The sequence below is a fragment of the Hoplias malabaricus genome, chromosome 1, assembly GCF_029633855.1.
Source record: "Hoplias malabaricus isolate fHopMal1 chromosome 1, fHopMal1.hap1, whole genome shotgun sequence".
In the NCBI taxonomy this organism is placed as follows: domain Eukaryota; kingdom Metazoa; phylum Chordata; class Actinopteri; order Characiformes; family Erythrinidae; genus Hoplias; species Hoplias malabaricus.
In genome coordinates this window covers 55,630,536-55,658,323 of record NC_089800.1, presented here as the reverse complement: position 1 = coordinate 55,658,323, position 27,788 = coordinate 55,630,536, and the positions used below count along the sequence as shown (strand labels likewise).

The following is a 27,788-nucleotide window of genomic DNA, read 5'->3' as shown; positions in this document are numbered from 1 at the left end:
ACATTCACAATAACTACAGTCACAACAGCTACATATTCACAATAACTACAGTCACACCATCTACACATTCATAATAACTACAGTCACAAAAGCTACATATTCACAATAACTACAGTCACACCATCTACACATTCATAATAACTACAGTCACAAATGCTACACATTCACAATAACTACAGTCACAGCAGCTGCATTCACAATAACTACAGTCACAACAGCTACACATTCATAATAACTACAGTCACAACAGCTACATATTCACAATAACTACAGTCACACCATCTACACATTCATAATAACTACAGTCACAACTGCTACACATTCACAATAACTACAGTCACAACAGCTGCATTCACAATAACTACAGTCACAACAGCTACATATTCACAATAACTACAGTCACACCATCTACACATTCATAATAACTACAACTGCTACACATTCACAATAACTACAGTCACAACAGCTGCATTCACAATAACTACAGTCACAACAGCTACACATTCATAATAACTACAGTCACAACAGCTACATTCACAATAACTACAGTCACAACAGCTACACATTCACAATAACTACAGTTACAACAGCTACATATTCATAATAACTACAGTCACACCATCTACACATTCATAATAACTACAGTCACAACTGCTACACATTCACAATAACTACAGCCACAACAGCTGCATTCACAATAACTACAGTCACAACAGCTACATATTCACAATAACTACAGTCACACCATTTACACATTCATAATAACTACAGTCACAACTGCTACACATTCACAATAACTACAGTCACAACAGCTACATTCACAATAACTACAGTCACAACAGCTACACATTCATAATAACTACAGTCACACAAATGACTTCAGTCAAGATTTCATAAACATCTACAGTCACAAAAACTACATTCAGAATAACTAGTCAGAACAGTGGCCATTTGCCTGGTCACAACAATGATTTAAAAAGCTACAGTCACATTAACTACAGCTTAAATGATCATTAGGTGCTAACCAAAACAGTTCATTACCCTCCTGAATTCAGTTCCCTGTGGGTAATGTAGATAATAGGGGGTAATTTCGAACACTGATAAATAAATAAATAAATAAATAAATAGATAAATATTATTATTATTATTATTATTATTATTATTATTATTATTATATGAAGGACAGTGATTCGTGAAGCCAAATAAATCACTGAATATTCATTAGAATACAGAGAGCGACCTGCGGCTCAAACCATTCGACGGGAGTGTTCAACCACACACACAAACTTTCAATAACAAAAAGCATTCTGTTAAATAAATAGTATAAAATTAACACCACAAATGACTTCATCTCCTCATCGAATTAACACATGAATAATCAATAGGATTGTTTATGTTGTCCCAGTGGGGTTAGAGATATAGACATTCACTCAGCCGTTTAAAATTTGAAAGTGGTACGGGCCGGCGGTTGTGCGGTTTAAGGCCGGTCATTGGTGGAGGCCGAGCCTTAGAGAGTGTCGCTTCGCTGTGGAACAGAGGCAGGACTCCCGGGGAGCAGGTAGCATGGAGATACCGCGGGATATACGAATTTTTAGGAGAAATGTCGAGGCGCGGTCCACCGTGTCCGCCTGTTCCTCTTTCGCCATGGAGGTTAAGAGAAAGAAAATTAGAGAAAGTGCTGTGTTTTTACCAGATGAGGTAAGTTTTTAAGGGTGTTGTTGTCGTTAAGTTTCACGGGAAACTTTAGGGAAAAACAACAGACGGTTTTCATTCTGCTTCAAACGCGTTAATGTTAATTTATTACTTACAAAATGCAGTCTAGTCTGCTTTTTAACCAATGCAAGTAATTAACCAAGCTTAGACCCGTCCGTGATGTTTGTAGGCTACTATTCCCTCGTTATTTTAGAGTCAACATCACAGACACGAGACAAAATAATCAGAAATTAATATAAATAATTTGTTATAATCTGTATGATGTGAGTTGTTCTGACTCAGCTGTTAAATAGAAGCTGCTTTGTGTTGTTTTTGTTTGTTCCAAAGTATAATGGCCTCAGTGTTGTCTCCATTTTTATAGGGTTTTTAGTGTATGAGCATAAAAATGTGAGAATATGGAGCCTACCAACCCATAAACTGTGAAACAAGGCCACAGAGTCAGTTGTCTATGTGCTGCCTAATTTAGAAAACATGGGATAAAACGTGCCCTTCATGTGTTTTCACTGTATCTGTGTGGGTTTCCTCCTGATGCACCTGTTTTCTCTCACAGCCCAAACACATGTTTGTAGGTAGATTGGAATTTCAAGTGTTCACAGGTGTGAATTGACTGAATGAGTGATTCTGTGAGTGAATGGGTGAGTGTGTGATGCCCTGCCCAGTAATTCTGGGGGTGTTCTGGAGCTACTGTGACCCTGAAATGAATGAAACATTTACAGAAAATGAAGTGATATGGGCTCTTTATTGGTACTTACTTCATGTTTCACCATCTCAGTCTCACTTCTGGGACTAGTTGTCATCACTAACCGTCTAACGATTCATTCGATCCCTTTCAGGCGAGAACAAGACGCATGAATCGATGCACCAGCCTGAATGATGCTCACCAGATAATAGAGGATATGAACATGTTGTACATACGACAAATTTCTAAGAAACTGCAGGTAGTTAAAAGGGAGGTCACATGTCTAATGGACTGTGTGGTGTGATGTCTCTGTCTGCTTTTCTAAAATGCTGTAGAATAAAGATGCACTATTTTTGTCACTTGCACTGAAATGGGTGTCATTCTGAAACATCACCACACTGCTCTCAGATTGGTTTGGTATTTAGTGCGCCGCTGTGTAGATTATTCTGTTTGCTGTCATATATTCCTACTCCATCTGTTGCATAAAAAACATTTAATTCTTCTTGTTTCATTGTGCTTTGTTGTAGGCTGAAACCCATTCCAAAAATGATGAGCACTGCACTTCATATAGCCTCATTGATCACAAGCCTCATTAATCCGTTCTGAATTTTCAGTCATTATTATTGTTAGACTTGTCTTTCTTTCTGGATCACATTCACTGTAGGGACCTGTATCTGTCTGTAATGTAAACACATCTAATGCCTTAAATCAGGGGTGTCCAAACTTTTTCTCAAAGGGGGCTGAACTGGATCATAGCAAAATTCTTAAGGGCCATTGTCTCCTGCCAAGTATGTTATTCATAAATTATTCATAAGTGTATTCAAAATATGGAAAACACAAATTTAAAAAAGATTATATTTTAGAGCATTAACTGCTGCAGTAGTGCTGAGCGATACAATTGCAAACCAATATCACGATTAATTGTACATTTTACCATGATTACGATTAATGAACGATACTTTTGGCAGAAACTTTGTTTCAGGCAAAGCACAATCGCACACCAAATATAAAGTCAAAACACAACTGTGCCAAATCACACACTGTGTTTTTCTTTGGGACGAGTTGCTCGGTTGGCCTCTGCGTTTAGGTTCTCCTCCATGTGGCTGATAGGGGCTGAATCACGTGACTTCAGCTTGGTAGTGTCGTTTTTGACGGAACAGTATATGAACACAGTGGGGACATAATAAAATAAAAATAATCAATATAGACAAGATTATGTCGATTAGAAATTCTGAATGTTGATTAATTTTTGATGAATTGAAACTTTTACTGCAGATAAATCTCTCCTGAAATCACCTGTTGTCACTGAACTTTGCGTATCGTTTTTTTGCTTCTGCACTACTATGTAACATTAGGAGGAGGCTAGTAAACCAGCCCCACTCCCTCCCCTTCCCCATAGATTTCTGTACAATGCTGTAAAAATGAATTACACTAGGTAAGTGTGTGTTACCCTGTGAAGGACTGGCGCCCCCTCCAGGCTGTGTTTCCGCCTTGCGGCCAGTGATTCCAAGTAGGCTCCAGACCCACAGCCGCCCTGAACTGGATAAGGAATACAGACAGTGAATGGATTATTATAATTATTATTATTGTTGTTACAGTTTAAGAATTACACTATTTTTGGTGACATCTGTGGCTTTATGTATTAAGCTATTTGACAATAGCAGACATATGTCGACATAAGCTACATGTGTTCGTCCATGTGGGGTTCGTCCTCTTTTCCACTTGCACAGTTCCCAGCTTTCAACTTGGGCTGGGAATCCACTCCTCTGGCTGTAATACATTGGTCAGAAATGTCTAAAGGGTTTCATAGGCTCTGTTCTAAATCTCATGCTACTCCCTACATAGTGCACTACATGTTGAGTTCAAATATTTTGGCTTATTTACCTGAGAAAAATCTGCATGTCCAGTGTGGAGTAGTGTGAGAGTTACATAGTGCAGGTTCTGCAGTGCTGAGCCTTGAGTAGCAATGAGAGGCTATTCTCCAAATTACAGCTCAGTGGAGCATCACAATGAGTTTAAAACTAACTTTAAGTTGAAAATTCTAGCTAGAGTTCCTTTAAAATTATTTGCAGAAACGTTTTTGCAAATTTGTAAAAGCAGCAAGGCAGGGACTTTGATTCACATTGGTGTTTTTCCACATTTCATTTCCATTTGTCCTGTGTCCACAGTATGTCCTGCTGTGTGCCATAAGTCTGATTTCAGAAACCGTGGAGAATGCCTGCTGATATCTAACACTAAGCTTTTCTTAGGACTGTGATGTAAAGGAGAAGATGGACTTTGAGATGCGAATGAGAGCAGGTGCTTATAAGCTAATGGTCGCCAGCACCAAGAGAGAACAGATCCTTGATGCAGCCAAAAGCCTGTTGACCTGCAATGCACGAGTAAAAGCCTACATGACCGAGGCCCAGAGGAGGAAGGAGCAGCAGGACAGGGCCAAGAGCTTTAGGAGGAGGTTAGGCATCATCACGGTCACTGAAATGTCTGTGGATATGTGCCAAGTTTGCTTTAAGTTTTATTTATTGTTGGACTAATTGAATAATCATATTTAAATGCATTTTTTGCTCTCCAGGTCTTTAGATTCTCAGAGTCGAGTGCCTTGTAAGGGCAAAGTAGCCCTATCTGGTATGATGTAGTCCTTTGATAAATTGTCATATAATTAATTATTACAGAATTCTGAACCCTAAATGGAAGTTATTTTTCACTCCTTTTTTCTTTGCCCTGATTAGGTCTGCGAATCCCACTGCTTTGGAAGGATTCTGAACACTTCAGCAGTAAAGGAAGTGGGTGTTCTTGTTGTCTTTTGAAGCTGTGTGTGGCTGGTTCTGTGCTCCCAAATGTTAAGTGTGCTGGCTTCTAGTGCTACAAAACTAAACAGCTCGAGTTACATATGAGTTTCTAACAGTGAATAAAAACTTACAGCGTTTACACTTCAGCTGCTTATAAACAACAGCCGTTTTTCTCCTCAAACACACCATTCTACCTTAAAAGACGCTGAGCTTCTGAACGTAAACAAACCAGAGAACAGTGCTTCCCCACAACCTTAGACGGCCCCTTTTTATATGGAGCAGAAATTACTTTGGCCCCATGATCATTATCCGTAGATGTGGATTGAGAAAGGGAGAAATAATGAGCCAATAAAATATTAGCTCTGTGGGAAGGGGGCAGGTCTACCCAGATGAGGAGGTGGGTTGGTCTTTACTCTGTGGATGAGGCAAATCAGGGCATTTTTATTTAAATTTCACCTTTTTATGCACTGGCCATTCCAAGTGCTTTACAAATGTGAACATTGAAATAAATACCAAAATATGACTGAATATAGACTGGCATGATTTTAAAAATGATTCAAATAAAGAAAAATATAAAAAGCATAGGATTTCTTTCTGAGATATAGCACATGCATTTCGAAGAATAATTATACTTTTTATAAGAATCCAGAATTTAAATTATATTAAAGGCTAAGACATTTTAGCGTCTTATGCTATAGTCCTTGGTATAAACACATCTTAAGTAACATAATATTGTGTTTGTCCATGATGCTTATTCCCCTCCAGAGTCCTGATCTTCTTTCTTTATTTTCAGGTTCTCCACGGGTGGCTGTGTTCTGTCTAATGAAGACTGGCTGTGAGATATTTGACACACAGATGGTGATTGTAGACCGATCCGTGACTGACATCTGCTTTGAGGGTGTAACTATTTTGTAAGTATATAGACCAGCACTGTTTATGGTAATATAATGTTGTTAGACTCATGACTTTTTAATGAATGACTGGAGTAATAATTGCAGTTTACCAGTTTCTTGTGTTTTAACTCATTTTGTTCAACTATTGAAGCCCAAGCATAAACTGCAGTAGCTCCCAACTCACTGTTGCCTCCTACAGGTGTTATAGCATCTGTCAGAGTTTAGGACTCACCTATGATTCATTCATTCATTGTCTGTAACCCTTATCCAGTTCAGGGCAGCGGTGGGTCCGGAGTCTACCCGGAATCACTAGGCGCAAGGCGGGAACACACCCTGGAGGGGGTGCCAGTCCTTCACAGGGCGACACACTCACTCACACATTCCTTCACACACTCACACCTATGGACACTTTTTTGAGTTGCCAATCCACCTACCAAAGTGTTTTTGGAGCGTGGGATAAAACCAGAGCACCTGGAGGAAACCCATGCAGACACAGGGAGAACACACCACACCCCTCACAGACAGTCACCCCGAGGAAACCCATGCAGACACAGGGAGAACACACCACACTCCTCACAGACAGTCACCCCGAGGAAACCCATGCAGACACAGGGAGAATGCACCACACCCCTCACAGACAGTCACCCCGAGGAAACCCACGCAGACACAGGGAGAACGCACCACACTCCTCACAGACAGTCACCCCGAGGAAACCCACGCAGACACAGGGAGAACGCACCACACTCCTCACAGACAGTCACCCCGAGGAAACCCACGCAGACACAGGGAGAACGCACCACACTTCTCACAGACAGTCACCCCGAGGAAACCCACGCAGACACAGGGAGAACGCACCACACTCCTCACAGACAGTCACCCGGAGCGGGACTCGAACCCACAACCTCCAGGACCCTGAAGCTGCTCCACCGTGATGCCCTCCCTCCTATGATGTGTTTTAATAAATGTATTTCTGTATTTTGTTGAAATAGCAGACATCTGTTATTTATTTATAGTAAATTCTAGATGAGGGGGTTAACGAGGGATTATTATGACTGGCTGAATCCTGGTGAAACGTTGGAATAAAGTCCTGTTTTTTGTGCTGTCACAGTTCTGAGGCTCGACCAGACTTTGAGCTGGTAGTTGAACTCTACAGCTGTGCGGTGGAAGAGGAGGCGACTTTGGTCAATACACCAAAGAAACTGGCCAGAAAATTTCGGTCGTCTTTCGGTAAATCATCTGGGAAGAAAGTAGGCACCGTTTTAGATGGAGATCCTGATGCTTTTCTTCAGTGCAACCCAATGCCACCGTAAGTACTACATTTACTTTATGAAATGTGTCTTTAGTATCTATAAGTGTGTGTGTGACAGAGAGAAAGAATGAGAGAGAAAGAGTGTATGGTGTTTATAATAATAATAATATTGTTTCACATTTTTGTTGCAGTGGGGTACAGTATTCTCTGCTGGCTTACACTACTCTGGGTTTGGAGCAGGCAGAAGGCTCGTTTCAGTCTCACTCACTCATAGTCCTGCAGAATGGTGAGTGAGAATATTTAAGATTTAAGAGCCATGTGTCCATATGCTTATGTGTGATCATTATGAGAATTACAGGCCATTACATCATTTCTCCAGAGATACTCATGCAGGTTTATAACGATTGGATCCAGTGCCTTTTAGCTCTGTGTTCAGCACCAGTGACAACACACTAAACATGTCAAATCGCTGTTCATCACATGGAGGAGATGTGTATATTATGCCCATTTACTTCATAACAAGCTTAAAACTTTGCTTCTAGTGGTGGCTGATGTCTTTCTAAATTTCTAGTTCCACATTAAATGGTGACACAATTACATTCTGGTACCTGAGGCTACTGCAACTTTAAGGTGGAATCTGGAAGTTTTGTGGGGGGGAAGAAACCTGCTAAATTCAGCTCCATATCACAGAAGAGTAAGGTCTGGGGGATTAAAATATGATGTAGTCCATCAGCACTCCTCTATCACCACAGACCGGAAAGACTAATGACTCATAGGGGAGGATTTAAACCACAACACACTGTACTTCAATAAAATAAGAATAAGAAATGGATTTGGGCCAAAGTGTTTGTGTCTTGTCTGTCTGCTCAGTGGAGGGCTCGTCGTGGCTGCCTCTCTATGGGAACCTGTGCTGTAAGCTAGTGGCCCAGCCTGACTGTATGACACAGGATGTGATGAGTGGATACCTCAGCCAACAGGTACCAGCCTCCTGTGTGTTGTAATGTTGTATGTTGTCAGTTTACTGCTTTTTCAGTGTACCCTTGGGTATCACAACAAATATTTATATGTGCGTTATCAGATATCTGAGTGATGTGGTGGTAAACAGAATCTGTCAATGTTTTAGCAAAGTATTGAGGGTTTTCAGCGCTGCTGCAGACTGTACTGCGTGCTGAAGGGGGGTCATCTGTCCTGCTACTACAGTCCTGAAGAGATCCAAGCCAAGGTGGAACCTAGCTTCACTGTTCTCATAAACAAGGTAGGACAGTGAGGTGACACTGTAGCAACGATTATAAACTATAAAAGGAAGAGAATGTGTGTTTGATAGTTTGGCAGAGAGGATTTGCCAGATTTTTCATGGGTGCAACCCACACACTCAGCTCTACTGCTCCTCCCACAAATGCATCTTCCTTACAAATGTGGCACCATTTAAAAGGGAAATTAAGATTTACTGCCAAGAAGTATTGTTACAACAAAGAAATAATCTACCAACCACAAATTTCCTTACTTTTTGTGCCATGTTTATTATATTTAGGATGTTCTCTATGGGAAATACTCCTTTTACTCAAAAAAAAACAAAAAAAAAAACACTGATTTTAAGGTCCTGTTGGAGAATTTTTTTCTCAAGCCAATGTTTGGAACATAATGTGTTACCTGCATATGATCAGTGCTACGTCCTGTACATCACAATGGCCTTATACCATCATTTTATGTAGTTTACAACTGAATGTGAAATCATATTACTTTCAATTACATATTAATATATTTCAACAAGATTTGTAAATATAAATAACAAAGGTATTTTCTTTTCAAGGAAAGTTTGCAAATAAAACAGTGATTTTGGGGGGAAAAAACATTTTTAAAATAAAATGCCTAATGACATTTGTATTTGGAGTTGACTTTACTGCTTTTCTATAACCAGCGATGATTGGCTCTTATTGCTGGAGGGTGGGACTTTAATCATAAACAGAATCCATGTTCATCGTTATGAGAATTTCAACCCGTAATCGTTCCCTTCTCCTTAAAGCTTCTGGTTGTAATTCACACAACACTGTCGTCCTGAAAGTGTCCCAAAAGAGCTAAACCTGAACCGTAACGACTAGAAGAGTCACACCACTTCAAACACACTCTGTTCAAAATTAAACAGCTCTTAGTAGTTTATCAGCTACAGGTCCAGGTCCGGATCGGACAGTGTCTGACTCCGAACTGGGACCTCGCTCCACCTGTTCCTGACCCCTGCCCTAGAGTCTGCCTACAAAGACGATGCTTTTTTTACTGTGTATTTTACTGATTTATTTATTAAATCTTCATCATGCATATGTCTAGGACACCCGCATTCGTGTGGTTGAGGGCCACCAGAAGAGCAGGGCTAGGCTGAGCCTCAGTAATCCAGGAACAGGGGAATCTGTCAGCCATATATTCACAGCTGAGACTCCAGACCTGTTGCAGGAGTGGCTGAATGCCTTGTGGCAACATCTCTACGACCAGAGTGAGTGAGAGAGATGAATGTGGATAATAGAAACAATATAGTGTATTTTATATACACGCATAAATATGAGAGAGAGACAAAGAATTAGGAAAATGTTTTGTTGTGCAATAGATCAGTGGCGGCACAGCTGTGACCAGCTGATGGAGATTGAAGTTTTGTCCCCCAAGAAGCCCCCACTATTCCTGGTGAAACAAGCTGATTCTGTCTACAATGACCTGAGTAAGTAATGTGCTTTTCCACTGTATGGTGCATACATATATCCCCCCCATCATAACTGTCCTACAGTGAAAAGGATTGTACATGTTTGTGGGTAAAGAACCTAAAGAACCTGTTTTTGTTGTTATTGCTCGGCAGGCATTGGTTCACCAGGGAAGTTTGAGAGTTTGACTGATATCATTCACAATAAGATCGAGGAAACTGATGGACGCTTTCTCATTGGTCAAGAAGAGGAAAGAGAACCTCCTCATTGGGCAGCCCTGTTTGAGGGCTCCCGTCCAATGGTGGTTCAGAAAACCGTGTTGTCACCCGGTAAAGATAGTGTCCAGTCTCCTCCAAATACTGATTTAAACAGCAACAAAAAGAGAAGAGCCCCTCCTCCTCCCCCAGATAAATTACCATTCGTCCACTCTGGCCCATCCTGTCTGGAGAAGGAGAATTCCTGTAAGGTGACCAAGCCTCGCACAGGGCGACCTTCCCTCGATGCTAAATTCTCAGCCATCATTCAGCAATTACAGAAGACGCATGCCCCACCCCGCAGAAACCCGCCTTTAGCCCAGATGGATCCCCTGCCGAATGTTTACACTCCAAAACAGAGGGACGCCGAGCTTGGCCAGGCTGAAGAAGCAGGAATGAGCGCCCAGCCGCCTCAGCCCCCAGCTCCTGCTCCCAGAAACAAACTCGGGAAGTCCTTCAGAGAGAAGATGAACCCCAAAGCCTGGTGAGATAGAAAACCATGCTCAGATCAGCCCCACAGACATTTCAGCGCTATCAGCTTTTACTCATCAAAACTGTAATGAATTTCTGGAGAGGCAGAGCTCTGCGGCCGGACCCAAACATTCCTCTCAGTTGTTAATTCTGTACCGCTCCAACTGACCCTTCAAAAATATTAAACTGTGAACGTGGGTTTTTAGAAAGTTAAAAACACTTTAAAGCATTTTTGTGTGATGTATAACTGTAATTCAAGGTTCAAACATTCTCAGACATTTGTCATTTTACGGTAACTTATGTAACATTAAAATACTCAATGATCATTTCATTCAACAAAAAATAACCTAAAATGAAGTATTAATACACTATATTCACAATCACTAACACTTTACTATTCTCATCTGTAACTCGTCTAAACCCACACTCTCACTGACGTTTGGACACAGTATTATCCCCAAGAACAGAACAAACCCATCACAGTCTTCTGCAGCTTTTTCCTGATGGAGCTCAGAACGAATGCAGCGCCCAATAAACTCTTCACTTTTCACACGACTTCAGTTTTAGGTTCTTTTCTGTTGAATAAAACGCTAATTGTCATATTTAATGACACTGTAACAAGACAAAGGGGCGGAGAATGTTTGAATTTAACTTACACAAGAAGGGCTTTAGAAGTTATTTGTAGAATTAATAGTTTCCACATGTATCATAAAAACCACTAAACTTTGCACTTTTCCGAACTTGCACATTTGGTGGCTGTGGCTGTTGTCTTAATGTTTGTTGAAAACACTAAATGTGTTTTTAAAATGTACACATCATTAAATAATAGCGTTATTAGTTCGTCATCACTAAAATTTTGCAGATTTTTGTACAAATCATTAGTCGTCTCCAGTTCCCCGTCAGTGAGCCCCCAACTCTTCGCTTCTTTATGGACTTTATAGAGCTTAACGCTCTAGAGGAGAACACACACTGCCCACATCTGTCACATCAGCCGACATGCGCCTGCATTAGCCAGCACTGGGAGTAGAGAGATGGAGGAGAGTGAGGCGGTCACCTGGTGATGGGGAATAGATTGTAAGATTAATAATGGAACAGGGATTTATAGGATAATCTAGGGTTAGTGTGTGTGTGTGTGATCACGGTATTATTGGACTATACACACATTCACAGTTCAGGAACAGTTTCTGTAACAGTAGCAAGATTTTATTTACTAGGCATTTTTATTGAGGTTTTGTTTAAAACATTTCAACAAACCCATTTTAATGTATTTTTTATTGAAATGTGAAGACTAACGTTTTGTTTTCTTTAGAACAAACTGGGCTCATTTTTGAATGAAACCGACTTAAACTGGCTTCTTTTTATTCCTGCGGAGCATAAACTACACTAACAATTAGGAGACGTTGTAAGAGAAATGAAGGTTCCACTCTGGTTCCTGGTGTAAAATGGTGTCATTCTCCTGTAGCCGCGTCAGAACCAGACTGAGACGGTTTAAATCTCAGAGTAAATCATGACCACTTCTCATTTCCTGGAGATAGACATTGTGCAATATATATATATTTTCCCCTCTTCATTACAATTGTTTTGTTGTAATTCCCTCTGTGTGTTTTGTGTTCTGTGCAGGTCGTGTGATTTCATTTCTCTTTGGTCCAGAATAAACCACTACAACCATCTGGTTTTCCTGTTCTTCTTCTAAAATCATCATCTCTGTTGTACTCAATCAGAAAGAGGCACAAGAACACAAATGCATACAACAGGAGGTTTTCTTCACTTTATTAATGATTTAACAGTGATGAAAGTCTCATATTCCATGGTTCTGCCTCAAGGTTTCCTCTTGGATTCCTCCCTTTGGACTTGCCTTTCTAAAGCCTGTTCCACCTGCAGCCAGTGATGCTCCTCCAGTACCTGCTGCTCAGTGGAGGGTGGGAGAGAACTTTAGTTTAACGTTCAGAAAAACTATGCCAGCTTCCCAGATATGAACTAAGCCTAGTGTGGAGACGAGGAAGCAAATTTCTTTACAGTTCTTGGTCTTGACACCAATGTATATTTTATTTAAGCAACACTACGTAATATTTTTTTATCTTAAATTACAGCTTCAAAATCATTGTGATGTTGCACTCCACTGCTACAGGGAGAAAAGAACCTCTGTTGTTGCTAGGTGTGTATTAAATTCTCCTGCTCTTTTTGTCATTTTATGGCCACTGTTGTCATGTTAAAAATGACGATTCTCATTTTATTCAGTGAAAAAAAAATAACTTAAAAATGAAGTAGTGTATGGGCGGGATGAGGGAGCAGCAGGTAGTGTCTCTGTCACAGCTCCAGAGTCCTGTAGTTTCTGGGTTCAAGTCCCGCTCCGGGTGACTGAGGAGTGTGGTGTGTTCTCTCTGTGTCTGAGTGGGTTTCCTTTGGGTGACTGTCTGTGAGGAGTGTGGTGTGTGCTCCCTGTGTCTGTGGGTTTCTTCTGGGTGACTGTCTGAGGAGTGTGGTGTGTTCTCCCTGTGTCTGTGTGGGTTTCCTCCGAGTGACTGTATGTGAGGAGTGTGGTGTGTTCTCCCTGTGTCTGTGGGTTTCCTCCGAGTGACTGTATGTGAGGAGTGTGGTGTGTTCTCCCTGTGTCTGCATGGGTTTCCTCCCATGATCTGAAAACACGTGATGGTAGGTGGACTGCGACTCAAGTGTCCATAGTTGGGTGTGTTCCCGCCTTGCGCCCAGTGATTCTGGGAAGGCTCCGGACCCACCGCCACCCTGAACTGGATAAGGGTTACAGACAGTGAATGAATGAAGTGTGTAAATGTTAAAAGTTTATTGGGTGCTACATTCGTTCTGAGCTCCATCAGGAAAAAGCTGCAGAAGACTGATGGGTTTGTTCTGTTCTTGGGGAGAATACTGTGTCCAAAAGTCAGTGTAAGTGTGGGTTTAGACACTTTACAGATGGGGTTTTGACGTTTGGGATCATGAACGTAGTGTATTAATACTTCATTTTTAGGGTATTATTTGTTTTTTAATAAAATGACAATTACTATTTTTAATATGACACAAGTTACCATAAAATGACAAAAGAGCAGAGAATTTTTGAATTTTTAATCACTAGTATGTTTCAGAAAAAAAAGCTTTAAAACTCATTTGTACACTAGGGGGAGCCCAAGAGCAAAAATATATCTTAAATAGCTTCATATGGTGCTGAGTACTTGCTCAATGTGTTAATTTTTATCATTATTGTCTGACAGTACTTGGGAAGAACAAAATTATTTGTACACGTTTATGAGCGTTCAAGGCTTTCCTCACCTTCTCACGGACGTAGCTCCCGAGTTTCTGAGCAGCCGCCTGCTTGTTTACATCTGCTTTGACTTTTTCACTCCCCCTCCTTGTCTGTCGCTCCTGTTGCTTCATCTCCAGTGTTTTCTGCAGGGCCACAACTCTCTCATCCAAGCTCACGGCCTCCCGCAGCTTCTGCCTCTTTTGTTTCTCCTCCTGCCTGTGTCACAGGAAAGGTTGTTCAGGTAAAACTGGCCCCCACTTTCCCAAAGCTTCACTGGAAATAAGATCTTAACCAGCAGAGAATGATGCATGTTAAAGCTGCTCTTTACAGAGTGATCAGTAGTTTTCTAAAAGTTAACAAACCTTTATTTACGAAAGTGATAATTTATCATTTTTATATTGTTTTATATAAAGTGCAGCTTGTGTGAGATAAATTTAAACTGCTCTGTCGACCGAGAATGAACCAATGAACAGTATTGGTACAGAATCTCTGACTCATCCAGTAGGTGTCAGTGTAAGGGCTGTCATCTCCAGTGGCTCACCTGCTGTGGACTTCATTTTGTGCTAAAAGTTTTACATCATCAATCAATTTTAGAATCAAAAGGAAGAAGTATAAGTTGACTACATATTTACTTGACTACTTTATCGCTATTGTCAGGGATTTTATATGTTTTTTGATCAGTCTTTCATCCTTTTTCTGTTTGTGGATTTTACTGATAAACATTTAATTTGGGAAGCTCTTTTTTTCTGCTTGATTATTATTATTAGGTATTTTTTTTTATTTATTTATATTTTCTGGCTTCTTGGTTTTGGCATAATTTTCAAGGGTGGGAGGGGCTTAGTAGAAGGCGTGTACCTTGAATCTCCAGGGGTCAGCTGAGTTTGCTCTGAAACCTCGTCTGAACACAGTGGAACAGACTGATTCATGCAGCAGTGGGTAACAGATTTATTGCATTAATACGTTGACATTGATTTTATAATAAATTGCTGAGTGGCTTGTAGATTCTCATGTTTCTTGTGTACTTCACTGCGTGTCACTGGATCACATTGGAAAGTTGTGTTATAAGGTGTAGATTAGGTTTCAGAGCACCTGTCTGTCTAAATTCAGCTGACCAATGGAGATTCAATGTAAACACCTTCTTCTAAGCTCCTCCCACCTATGAAAAATTTAACAAAATTCATAAGCAAACAACTTTATCAGCAAAAGCATCAAATGTTTCTTAAAAAAATATAAATTTCATGTCTTTTGTTCTAATTTGCATTCACAAAATATACATTTTTTATTATTTTTATTATTATTATCTTCCTACGCTCCGGTGTCTGTATAATACCCTCCGGGGCCTGTGAGGCTGGTCTCTGGGTGGCTGTGAGCTTCAGGAAAAGCCTGATTACTTGCGTGTATTGGTGAGTCCGGCTGCAGTCCTGTGCATCGCGATGGTCTCCAGCTGCTCCAGCAGTAGATGCTCTCTGTCCTGTTTCTCCTCCACGATCCTGTTCCTCTTTTCCTCCTGCTCATGCTGCTCCTCCTCCCTCATCCTGGCCAAGCGCTCCCGTAGCTCAGCCAGGGACATCTCGCTCAGTAGTTCATGACCTCCTGTCTGAGAAGAGAGAGAGACGAGAGAAGAAGCAGATTTTCATCCTCAAACTGACAGCTGGAGTAGGACAGGAACTGTTTTGCTCTGAGAGTCGGAGGGTCATCACCTCTGTGTAGTCCACAAGCTTCTGATTGAGACGAGGCACAGATTCAAGAGCTCGAATCTGACGAATGAGCTCAAACCTGCGGCTCATCTCAGCCTGGGCTTCCTCCAGAGCCTGATGTAGGAGCTCCCTGCTCTGCTCAGAGACCTCCTTAACTGCAACACACACACACAGCTAAGCAGCACACATTTACACCAATCAGCAATAACATTTAAGACCACTCCTTGTTTCTACAATCACTGTCCACACAGGAGCACTCCCACGTTCTGCAGTTACAGACTAGTTTACCTGTGGCTCTGCATACTTTGTTACCCCGTTATCACCCTGTTCTTCAGCGCTCAGGACCCCCACAGAGCAGGTGTGATGTGGTGGTGGATCATTCTCAGCGCTCCAGTGACACTGACGTGGTGGTGGTGTGTTAGTGTGTTGTGCTGGTGCGAGAGGATCAGACACAGCAGTGCTGCTGGAGTTTTCAACCTCTCAATGTCACTCCACCCATCTGTTTAAAAAGCATTGTGGGGGTCCTGAGCACTGAAGAACAGGGGGAAAGAGGGGGGGGGTAATAAAGTATGTAGAGCCATGGGTGAATTACAGTCTGTAATTGTAGAACTACAGGGAGACCCTGTACGCTTAGAGAGTGGACAGTGAATGTGTTTAGCAGCTGGTGTTTATAATAATAAAATTAAATTGAACTTGTTAAATGTATTTAATTTCTATTTGAAAAACTCTGGTGATGGATGCTGCAGAGGCCTTGTGTCAGAAATAACAGCCGTTGTGACTGGAAACAAATGAAAAGTCGACTTTTTTTTTTTTGCTTTCCTCACCAATACGTTGTTTAATCTCATGCAGTTTGATTTTTGCTGCTTTGGAGTTTTTGTGGCCGCTGACGACCTGCTGCACCAGCTCCTTCATCTCCTCCTCCTCCCTCAGACGCTTCGCTGCGTAACTGCGCATCAGCTCCGCGGTCTGTGGCAAATCACACACTTCATTTTAATGTTAATCTTCATGTGATGATAGTCATAAAGACTTCACCCAGGTCACATCTACTCTGACCTCTCACTGAGCAGCACTGTACCTTCAAAAACAGTCGTAATGATGGTGAAATGTGAGAGAATGTGGGTCACTGAGACTTAAAGGAACATTACTTAATATTTTAACCTTAAACTTACAGCTTCAAAATCATTATGATGCTCCACTGAGCTATAACATGGAGAACAGTCGTTACTCTGAGCTCAGCACTGCAGAAACTGCACTATGTAACTTCTGGAGGAGGGTAGGAAACCCACCTTAAACTTGTTAAAACACCAATACAAAGTTAAGCTCTCTATTTTATAGTAGACCATTCTGTCTCTTTCCTCAGGGGCTCACCTCCTCCTTCTTGAGCTGGGCTTTGTGCTGGTTGAGCTCTAGCACTCGTTGGCGAGCCAGCACCGCTTCCTCGTAGCTGATCTTTCCCTCCAGCCTCCTGCGCTCCAGCTGGGCCAGCTCCTCCTGCAGGTCCTTCTCCTTCATCTCCCTCTGCCACTGCAGGAATGCTGAGGGCTCGTTCCCCCCCTGCGTGAGACGTTCAAGCCTGCGAACGTTGGCACAGGTCACGTTTCTCACAGAGCCACCTCAAGGAAGGCCAGTTAGGTTTGAGCGTTCCATACACAGCGAGAAAAGTCATTTACTTTTTTATCTCCCAATGTCTCTTTCTTTAGGATTACAGACAATTACACACTGTAGTCCATCTGTTGCTCTGCATACTTTGTTACCCCCTTTTCCCCCTGTTTTTCAACGCTCAGGACCCGCACAGAGCAGGTGTGATGTGGTGGTGGATCATTCTCAGCGCTGCAGTGACACTGACGTGGTGGTGGTGTGTTAGTGTGTGTTGTGCTGGTGCGAGTGGATCAGACACAGCAGTGCTGCTGGAGTTTTTAAACCCTGTGTCCACTCACTGTCCACTCTGAGACACTCCTCCCTCATTGGTCCACCTTGTAGATGTGAAGTCAGAGAGAGTAGCTCATCTGTCGCTGCACAGTGTGTGTCGGTCCTCTAGTCCTTCATCAGTGGACATAGGACACTGCTCACAGGACGCTGGATGTTTTTGGTTGGTGGACTACTGTCAGTTCCAGCACAACACACACTAATACACCACCACCACGTGCTGTAACAAGTATGCTGAGCAACAGATGGACTACAGTCTGTAACTTTAGAACTACACAGTGCTCCTGTGTGATCAGTGGCGCTGAGAGAGTGGACAGTGAGTGTAGAAACATGGGGTTGATCATAATATTCTGATATGACTCCTCTGCTCTGATCCCTTCTGGAGCTGGATGTGTATTTATTACATTAAATTATATCTTTGAATTTCAAGCACAGACCTGTTCAGCTCCTCTTCCATCTGACGGTTGTACAGTGCCCCTTCCCTCAGGATGGCGGTGGTGTTCAGTCTGATGGGTAAACTGTTGCTCTGTACAATTGTGAAACAAATACAGAGGCAATGTTCGATTTACAACACGTGCCAAAACTAGGTTAGAAGAGTTTGTAATTCTTTTCTACTGCACCTTTAATGTGGACGGGGTCCCAGAGGTGTAAACGCTGTCAAATTTCAGTTTCGTATCAAAGTCCTTCTGAATCTGAGACATTGCGTTCTGTCGACAGAGAACACAAGTCATCTCTCTGAGAAAGTGATGATACATTAATGGTTGGTTAAATGCTACTGAATCTGGCCACCACGTTTTTTTTTTTTTTTTTGACTCTGGGCAGAGTACATTCAGATTTAACAGGAACACTCGCTTTGTTCAGAGACTTTATACCTTGGTTTTTTCAGACTTCTGTGGGTTTGCACATCGGAACTGCTGAGCATTTGCCTCGTACAGTGCTATCTGTCAGATATAAAGAAAACACGGATAGAATCAGCTCTGCAGGATTAAATTAAAGATGTTGCTACACAAAGTCTTTCAGAGTGGTTTGGTGTGGAACAGATGATTGAACATTGATCATGTTCATTCTGAGCTTTGTAAGGACAAACAGCCCACAGATAAGAGACATATTGACTTGTTTTCATCAGTAGAAGTGTGTAAACACCCTGCTTTTCTTAAACATTACGTGATAGATGTGTTTGAGTTTGGCTGAAGCCCCTGGTTCCTGTCTCCAGGAACCTGTCCCATTTCACGTCAGATGGCTCTGAATGACTTGTTTACATCCCGATAACTTGGTGGAATCCCTGAGGTCTGACCTGCGCTTTCAGGTGATTCTTCTGCTTGATCTCCTCCAGAACCTGCTGCTGTTTTGGAGCTCTGTGGGTACTTGCTGGAACCTGAGGGGGAAAAAACACAGGTTTAAATGTTGATGAAGGGACATTAACGTATGAGAGGAGCATTCAGTAAGGTCTGGGTATAGGTAAGAAGTAAAACACATATAAAATGTATTACTATGTGTACTATATGTAATCACCTTTAACCTCTGTACCTTTGTTAGATCTAGTGATTAGTTTTTCATTTCCCTGATAAAATACATTTATACTTTACGTCTAAAAAATATTATCATCAGAGAATCTGTTTCCACTGAGGCGTTTCTTCAGATTGTGGAGCAGGTAAAAACTGCTTGAGCCTGAGTTGGGCCTAAGTCAGGGCTGAGTAGGGGGCTGTAGGGTGGAGGCTAATGTCCTGGAATCCACAGTCTCTCACACAGCGCCAGGCTCCAGTTTCCTCAACACACTTGTGTTACTCATGGTTCAGAATGGTTCAGTTTTCACAGAGTTTCAACAAAACTAATAAAGGAAATGAGCTGACGATTTCCTTATTTCCCTCATAAACTGTCACCGCCTCGAGGCGTTATAACACCCCCTTGTTATGGGCATGGATGTTTCTCTCGTATCTCTGTCCTGTCCTGTCCATATGTTCTAGAATCCAATCCTGGGTTCCTGACTGACTGCATGCTGGATGCCGGAATCTGTGTCCATGGTTTGGCTTTGTGATAAAGCTCACCCCTACACCATCGCAAAGTGAAATGGTGGGAGGTGTTCTCTATGGGTAGAGTCGGGCGAGAGGCCTGAGATGTTATAAGGTCGACTCGAAATAACACAGAGAGGTTTGATTTTTGGTTCCCTTCCACCTTTATTTACACACTAGACTTTATATTACTATTTACAATATATATACACGCGCGCTCCTTGTGAACAAAAAAAAAAAATTAACAAAACAAAATTCTCTATTAGCAGAGACAAAAAGGATAAAGACAACTAAATCAATTGAGTCTTATTATGCCCTTATGCTTCTCTCGCTACGGTCTAGCAGAGTCTTCTCTCTTTTACCCTTGTGTGGTATATATATATAGGTAGCCCCGCCCCCTTAGAATATACCATTCCCTTAAGAGGTAAAAATTATTGTATCTTGGATACACAAGTTTCATAAACAATAAAAATAACAATGAACTAACAACTGTGCCAAGATGCAATTACAGCCATGGCATGATTAACATTCATTCATAATATCAATATTTATTAGTTAATATATTTTCCCTCTTCTAGATGCTAGTTCCCCCTTCCCTCTGTGGAGAATGGATTCAACCAGGTAAGTAAAACTCAGCATCAAGAGATAGTACTCTTTTCACTCTCACATGACCCGTATGCAGGTGAATAAGTACAGGTAAGTATACATACAATGGTTTCTCTTGGTGATGTGTCACAGGTACTGTACATCATCACACACCCCCCTCCTTAAGCTCAACGCCTTCCCAGTGGTGGGACAGGTAGTCAGCTGTCACATTTTGGGTACCTTTTATATACCTTATAGCAAAACGATAGGGCTGTAATGACAAGTACCATCGTGTGATCCTAGCATTAGAGTCTTTCATTCTTTGGATCCACTGCAAAGCTTTGTGATCTGTCTCTAGAACAAAGTCATGTCCAAGCAAATAATACTTTAAAGAGTCAAGCGCCCACTTGATAGCGAGAGCCTCCTTCTCGATGGTAGAGTAGTTAGTCTCACGTGGAAACAGTTTCCTGCTTATATACAGGATAGGTTTTCTCTCATTGTCCTTCCCCTGTAATAAGACAGCACCCAACCCTGTACCTGATGCATCAGTCTGCACAATTAAAGGTTTCGAAAAATCAGGGCTGGCTAAAACTGGCTCCTGGCATAATGCATTTTTGAGGTCTTTAAAAGCATACTCACAGGTCTCTGTCCATTTAACCCTTTGAGGCATGTCCTTCTTGGTTAAATCCGTCAGTGCTGCTGCTTTAGACGAAAAATTAGGGATGAATTTGCGGTACCATCCCACAAGACCTAAAAATGAACGTACCCTCCTCTTTGTATTAGGTTGGGGTGTTGCCCTCACGGCCTCTACTTTGTCCACTTGAGGTCTTATTTGACCCCCGCCCAGGATGTAACCTAGATATGAGACCTCCTCACGAGCGAGATGACATTTGCTGGGGTTTGCTGTCAGACCTGCATCTGCGATCTTCCGCAGGACAATGCCTAGATGTTGTAGATTCATCTTCCCATGATGAACTGTAGATCACCACATCATCTATGTAAGCTGCCGCGAAGTCCTCCGTACCTCTGAGAACGTCGTCCATTAACCTCTAGAAGGTTGCAGCTGCACCATGTAATCCGAATGGCATTGTACGGAAATGGTATAGTCCTGATGGTGTTCTAAATGCAGTCAGTTCTTTAGCGGACTGGCTGAGTAAAACTTGCCAGTATCCCTTGCATAAATCCACCGTGGACAGAACTTTAGCCTTCCCTAGCCTCTCTATTAGGTCATCTGCTCTTGGCATGGGATATGGGTCAAAAGCGGACACTGCGTTTAGCTTTGAAAAGTCAATGCAAAACCGTAAGCCTCCGTCTTTCTTGGGGACCAAGACGACAGGGCTGCACCATTTGCTCTTCGACGGTTCTATTACTCCCATTTTGATCATTGCTTCAACTTCTTTTTTCAACTCTGGGACAAGTCGTGCTGGAACTCTGCAGTTGAACTGTCTAATTGGCTCATCTTTGAGTCTGATGTTATGCTGGGTCACGTCTGTTAATCCTGGTTCATCTGAGAAAAGCTTAGGTGGGACCACGTGCAGTAGTTCTTTTTGTTGCTGTGATGTTAAGTGGGGCACCTTTGGAAGAATGACACCTTCTTTTCTTGTGGGGAAATACTGTTCGGCCACCTCGTCTTCATCATGAACGGCCCTTATCCATAGCTGCTCCGAACTCTTATTCTCAGGCTCCTTCCAGGGTCTCAACATGTTAATGTGGAAGCTCTGAAATTTCTTCCATCTGTCAGGCAGGTGGAGTTCATATGTAGTTTCTCCAACTTGTCTTTGCACTTTATATGGCCCCTGCCATTTGGCTAAAAGCCCAGTGTCACTGGTGGGTAGTAGAATAAGTACTTTCTGCCCGATTTGCAGAATTCTCTTCCTTGCCACTTTATCATACCAGTGTTTTTGCTGTTCTTGAGCTTTCTCCATGTTTTCATGGACACTACTTGTCAATTGACTCAACTTGTCTCTGATCTTCAAGACATACGTTAAAATGTTCAGTTTCTGTTCACTCTTCTCACCTTCCCAAGCTTCTTTCCTGTAAAAGGCCGAACTGGTGTTGTAGGGAACGCCACCTCTGCTCTTGCTTCGTCGCTTCTCTCTGCTGTTGAGAACTGAAAAAGCTTTCGAGCATCTGCTGTAAGTTGGTGATCTCCGATGTATGCCCCTTGTCGATGGTTGACTCGCATTCCTCTTCTTCGCTCCGTGTCTGGGCGACTGGTGGTTTTTTGGGAGCCATCTTCTCCTAGTGGTAATTAATGGAGTTGCACAACGCTCCTCTACTTTTCAGTGTCGTACCTTTCTCTCATTTCTTGTCGTGGACTATATGTGGTTGCTGTCGTCAGGTTCGTAGTTACTGCCACCATTTGTGATAAAGCTCACCCCTACACCATCGCAAAGTGAAATGGTGGGAGGTGTTCTCTATGGGTAGAGTCGGGCGAGAGGCCTGAGATGTTATAAGGTCGACTCGAAATAACACCGAGAGGTTCGATTTTTGGTTCCCTTCCACCTTTATTTACACACCAGACTTTGTATTACTATTTACACATATATACACGCGCGCTCCTTGTGAACAAAAAAAAATTAACAAAACAAAATTCTCTATTAGCAGAGACAAAAAGGATAAAGACAACTAAATCAATTGAGTCTTATTATGCCCCATTGTTACCTTCTTCGCTGTTGAAACTCGATTCGTGTTTGAATTGTTAATTGTTGAATGTTTTTGTGAGTGTTGCCTGTCTGTCATTGTTCACATTTTTAACTAGTACCAGTTGTAGGGAGTGGCTGCCGTTTTGTTTTGGGAACTGGGGTTTGTCTCTGTTTATACACAGCAAGGGAGTAAGGTTAGCACATTGTCTTTGTTTTTGTCGTCTTTCACAGGTTAGTTAGTGTAACTAAAAGTAGTTAGTGTGGGGTTTGTTTGTTGTTTTGGCCTGGGTCACTCCTGAAGTCACTTTTCTGGTCACAAAACTGTATCAATCACCTCAATACACTTCACAAAACTGTCCTAAGTTGTAGTTTTTTTTGCACTCATCACACTCCACAATCAGGAGATTATATCCACACCCTCAATTTGTGCTCCTGTATAAACGTCAAGCAATCTTTACATTGTCACATGAGCATCAAGTCCAAGCGGCTGATTAAAATATCATACTGACACCTAGTGGCTTGGATGTATCAGAGTTTGTGCACTTGTTTTATAGAACAAACCAAATTATAATAATATACTCACTTTCATAAATTTTGTTTGCTATTTTTGTGGATAAACATGACGGATTGCCCCTTTAAGGAGCTGAAACTGACCGGCTTGGTATTCTGCTGCTGTGGAATAGGCTCAGGAGCAGGGAGCGGACGAGGTCTGGGCTTCGTCAGATCAAACTCCTCAGGCTGTGTGCACTTTGTGGGGTGTTTTCTTGGCAGAGTTCCTTTAGCCAGTTTTTTGGAAAGGGAGTTTATCAGAACTTCAATCTCAGTTTGCCACCTATAGGGGAGGACAGAGAAGAACCGTAAGATAAGGCAAAAGACAAAAATTATCTTTCTGCTCTTATAGGCTTCATATCTTTAACATCAGTTGTTTACATACAAATATATCCAAATGTTCCAGTTCTATGGAAACTACAGAAACACTCACCACTCAAGAAGATCTGGACCCAGAGCAACACTAGCTTTGTTTTACCTCAGTAACGGAGCGATCCATGTGTTCTCCACGTAGGCAGCATCGTAGATCTGACTCCACTCCCCGGGAATCCAGGTGGTGAGGTTAGTGATATTAAAGAAGAAGGTCAAGAACTGGAAAAAGACACAGTGCACTGAGAAACTGGGACAGTTTGTATTTTAAATGATCCTGAGATTATTTGACATTATGATATTCCTCTCTCTCTTCATCCCTTAGAATTAGTCACAGATTTTTCTGTTTCTGCGTCCTTAACACTAATATATGTAAATGAGCTCCGTTCTCATTGGCTGCCCTGTGTTGTGCCTTGTTCAGAGATCAAAATGAAACATTCTGTGAATCATTTTATAAACCTTTTTTTAACAAATAAAAAATGCTTTTACAACTTTTATATGTCACTTTTTTGTTTTTTCAAGATATACGTCTTTAATCCTGCCACTGGATGTGAGTAAATGAAGTAAATGAAAATAATTAAATAATTGAAAGCCACATCAGAATTAAGAGACAATAAAGTAACACTATCAATATTTTCCCCTTAAAATTACAGCTTCAAAATCATTGTGATGATTCACTGAGCTGTAGCAGGGGAGAACAGAGCCTCTGTCGGTGCTACTCCGGGCTCAGCACTGCGGAAACTACACTATATAACTTTCGGACGAGGATAGAATGAAAGTTGGGGTTGATGTAATAATAATGCAGTTCTTGTGTATCTTCTTACTTTGTGCATTTTCGAGGCGTCCAGAGACTTGATTATTCTGCTGAACTGCTCTAAGCCCAGATCATCCAGATGGAACATGGCAAGAAAACAGACCACTGGGAAAAACAGGAGGAAACCAACAGCGGAGGCTTTAGAACATGACCAAGTTGTGTTTCATGTTTAGTTGCAATGTACTACATTCCACGTACCAACAAACTGGTTCCGGTCAGCTTTGAATACAGATTTCCCGTTCCGATCATAAAAGACGTTGACCACCACGTCCAGAAGTCGTCGATGCACAACACATCCATAAACAGTGTCAGTGATAAACTTCCGCTCACCAGGGGAACGGTCCTGGACACACACGAACACAGCCATAACAATAACACCACCTCCCTGTTTGTGCACTCACTGTCCACACTGGTCACTCTGCAGTTCTACAATTACAGACTGGACTTCATATGTGGCTCTACATACTTTGTTAGCTTCTTTTAACCAAGTTCTTCAGTGCTCAGGACCTCCACAGAGCAGGTGTGATGTGGTGGTGGTGTGTTAGTGTGTGTTGTGCTGGTGCGAGTGGATCAGACACAGCAGTGCTGCTGGAGTTTTTAAACCCCTCAGTGTCTGGACTGAGAACAGTCCACCGACCAAAAACATCCAGCCGACAGCGTCCTGTGTCACTGATGAAGGACTAGAGGACGACACACACACTGTGCAGCGAAAGATGAGCTACTATCTCTGACTTTACATCTACAAAGTGGACCAACGAGGGAGGAGTGTCTCACAGAGTGGACAGAGAGTGGACACGGTTTAAAAACTCCAGCAGCACTGCTGTGTCTGATCCACTCGCACCAGCACAACACACACTAACACACCACCACCACGTCAGTGTCCTAAACACTTAAGAACAGGGGGAATGGTGGGGTAACATAGTATGAAGAGCAACAGATGGACTCCAGTGTGAAATATATAGAACCACAATGTGCTCCTGTGGGGACAGTGGAGCTCAGAAAATGGACGGTGACTGTAGAAACAAGGAGATGTTTTTTTTTATGGCTGATTGGTGTATTTTTTAGACAAGTTAGAAAACCTACCCCAAGAGTCTGGGCAAAGTCCTCAAGAAAACTGTCCACACTCTGTTTGTGCGGCTCATGTTTGTCCAGCGCTGTGAGGACGTCTCTGACCAGCACCTTGTAGTTCATCCTGTACATTAGCTCCTGACTAGACACAGAAAATACGAGCTGGGTGTGCTATATAATGTTATTCAATGGTAACACTTACAAAATGTGTTTATAAGTGGTTTAAAATTAGTTCATTAGTCATTATTAAGCAGTTATGTCACAAATAAAAAGGGAAATAATGCTGAATCAACAAGGCCTTACCAACATTTGTATTTATCATAGAATTTTCTTTGTAGCTGTTTTTCCTGATTTGGTTTTTATTTATATAAATCCTAATATTTATGTATTCATCGATTTATCTTTTTCAGTTTGTATGTGTGTATTTATTACCTAAAACTATTTTAATTAAACTCATTAATTTTTTTGATCACTCCTTACTGTTAATTTGAATTTATTTCCTTTCCATTGCTTTTTACATTGTTTTGTGGTTAATTTTATTGTGAAGTAATTTGAGCTGCATTTTATGTATGAAACATGCTAGCTATCTAAATTGAGTTAGTTATTATTATCGTAATCATTATTATTATCATCTGACACACAACAATTTACTTCAGCCTTTATATATATAGGGTATATTAACTTTAATAAATGGTTTAAATTTTATATTGTGGCCAATATTTATATCCTAGCCATTAATAGCATCGTTTAAATAATCCTCGGTTTAATTGTAAATGTATACCACCTGTGTGTGTGTGTTAAAGTGGTGGAAGTATTTAAATGCTGCAGAAACACGCTGTTTGTAAGAATAGCTCACCTTATAAGCTTTAAAGCTGTGTGTGAAGCATGTCTCCGACCCCCGCCGATGTCCACCTCCTGCTCTCGGTCCGAGCACAGTGTTGTTGGTGTTGCCAGGTAACAGCGGGCGGTGCCCAGTTCAGCGCATCATCATGACGTGGCGTTTATTGTGTTAACCCTCTGCAGCATTTAAAAAAAAAAAAACATCAAGTGACGATCAGATCCGGTTCCGGCCCGTCCCAATCCAGTCCGGTCCGGTCCAGTCCAGTCCAAGGTCCAGTCCTCTCCACATCTCCCTCTTCGGCCACTTCCGCAGCCTCTCTGCGCTAACAGCGATGATTCAGTTCGACTGAGTTCACTGAACCGACTTGGAGAGAATCGAACACCTGACTCAGATTTTCATTGAATCATAAATGTCCGGTTGCAGTAGGGGGCGCCACGGTGCTTGTGTGACGTAAGAGTTTAAGATTTAGGGGCCTACACAGTAAAAGTAAACACAAGCGCTCAGACTACTTATGAATATTTAAATTTAAAAAAGTCTTCCACAAAGAAGGATTTCTAATTTAACCAGCTAACGTAAGCCCAAATTTGACGACTGTGCAATTAGATATCGCCCTCATTTCTGTTCCATTTAGACAGGCTGGACTTTGAGATTAAATTATCTAGCTAGCTACACTGAGAAATCCTGCTTTGTGGAAGACCCCCACCCCCGATAAAACCAAAATTAAAGTAAATAAAAATCTATACAGATTAAATAATAAAATAAGAGATGAGCAGTCTGGCGTAAACATATTATTTTAGACAGTCTGATAATCTCTAGAGAGATGTAATTGACCCTCAGCCTGAATTCACTTTTTAAAAATATTAAGTTATCTATCTGTCTATCTATTTATTTTTTTATTAGTGTTTTGTATTTGAGTTTGTATTTGAATTTGAGCGCCCGTTTTGTGTTGTGTAATGTGGACACTTTATTGCCATTATTGTAAATACACACATACATACACTTTTCATAATACTCAAAGTCGCTTTTCATACATAAAAACAATCAGAGGGAAAATGTGCATAGCATTAAAGGCAATTCAATTAAAATGTAAAATACAATGAATAATAACACTAAAACATTAAACAGCAGAACTGAAAAGCTGAGTTAACTCAATATACATATATGACACATTAACTCATATTCTTCTTCCGCTTCTTCATTTATTATTATTTTTATTATTATTATTATTATTATTAAGCAACTGGAATATATTCATTTGGACAGTGAATCAGTTCAAATGCATTAATAAGGAATATATATA

At 41.4% G+C, this 27,788-nt stretch overlaps 2 protein-coding genes across 6 annotated transcripts; one reads left to right on the top strand and one right to left on the bottom strand.

The window, feature by feature from the left end:
- Positions 1-1,499: 1,499 nt before the first annotated feature.
- Positions 1,500-12,391, top strand: rtkn2 (rhotekin 2). 3 transcript variants are annotated; one of them, XM_066666879.1, is made up of 13 exons: positions 1,500-1,698; positions 2,547-2,651; positions 4,642-4,844; positions 4,962-5,014; positions 5,119-5,172; positions 5,972-6,089; positions 7,180-7,377; positions 7,512-7,606; positions 8,191-8,297; positions 8,444-8,575; positions 9,643-9,805; positions 9,917-10,024; positions 10,160-12,391. In XM_066666879.1, the coding sequence occupies exons 1-13, from the start codon at positions 1,564-1,566 to the stop codon at positions 10,744-10,746; spliced, it is 2,058 nt and encodes a 685-aa protein (XP_066522976.1). In that variant the 5' UTR covers positions 1,500-1,563; the 3' UTR covers positions 10,747-12,391. The 3 variants fall into 3 exon arrangements, with proteins under 3 accessions (XP_066522976.1, XP_066522985.1, XP_066522993.1); XM_066666888.1 differs by lacking the exon at positions 2,547-2,651; XM_066666896.1 differs by lacking the exons at positions 7,180-7,377; positions 7,512-7,606; positions 8,191-8,297; ... (2 more) ...; positions 9,917-10,024; positions 10,160-12,391 and having other exon boundaries at positions 5,972-6,093.
- Positions 12,392-12,513: 122 nt separating this feature from the next.
- On the bottom strand, positions 12,514-26,766 carry cfap99 (cilia and flagella associated protein 99). Of its 3 annotated transcripts, XM_066640925.1 has the most exons (16): positions 26,504-26,766; positions 25,663-25,789; positions 24,778-24,922; positions 24,590-24,684; positions 23,875-23,987; positions 23,502-23,679; positions 18,903-18,983; positions 18,481-18,549; positions 18,229-18,315; positions 18,046-18,134; positions 17,051-17,255; positions 16,507-16,648; positions 15,686-15,837; positions 15,377-15,582; positions 14,012-14,201; positions 12,514-12,634 (listed from the first exon to the last, which is right to left on the bottom strand). In XM_066640925.1, exons 2-16 carry the CDS (start codon positions 25,777-25,779, stop codon positions 12,548-12,550), a joined length of 1,956 nt encoding a protein of 651 aa, XP_066497022.1. In that variant the 5' UTR covers positions 25,780-25,789; positions 26,504-26,766; the 3' UTR covers positions 12,514-12,547. The 3 variants fall into 3 exon arrangements, with proteins under 3 accessions (XP_066497022.1, XP_066497039.1, XP_066497031.1); XM_066640942.1 differs by lacking the exon at positions 12,514-12,634 and having other exon boundaries at positions 14,018-14,197; XM_066640934.1 differs by lacking the exon at positions 12,514-12,634 and having other exon boundaries at positions 14,018-14,197; positions 15,381-15,582.
- Positions 26,767-27,788: the final 1,022 nt, after the last annotated feature.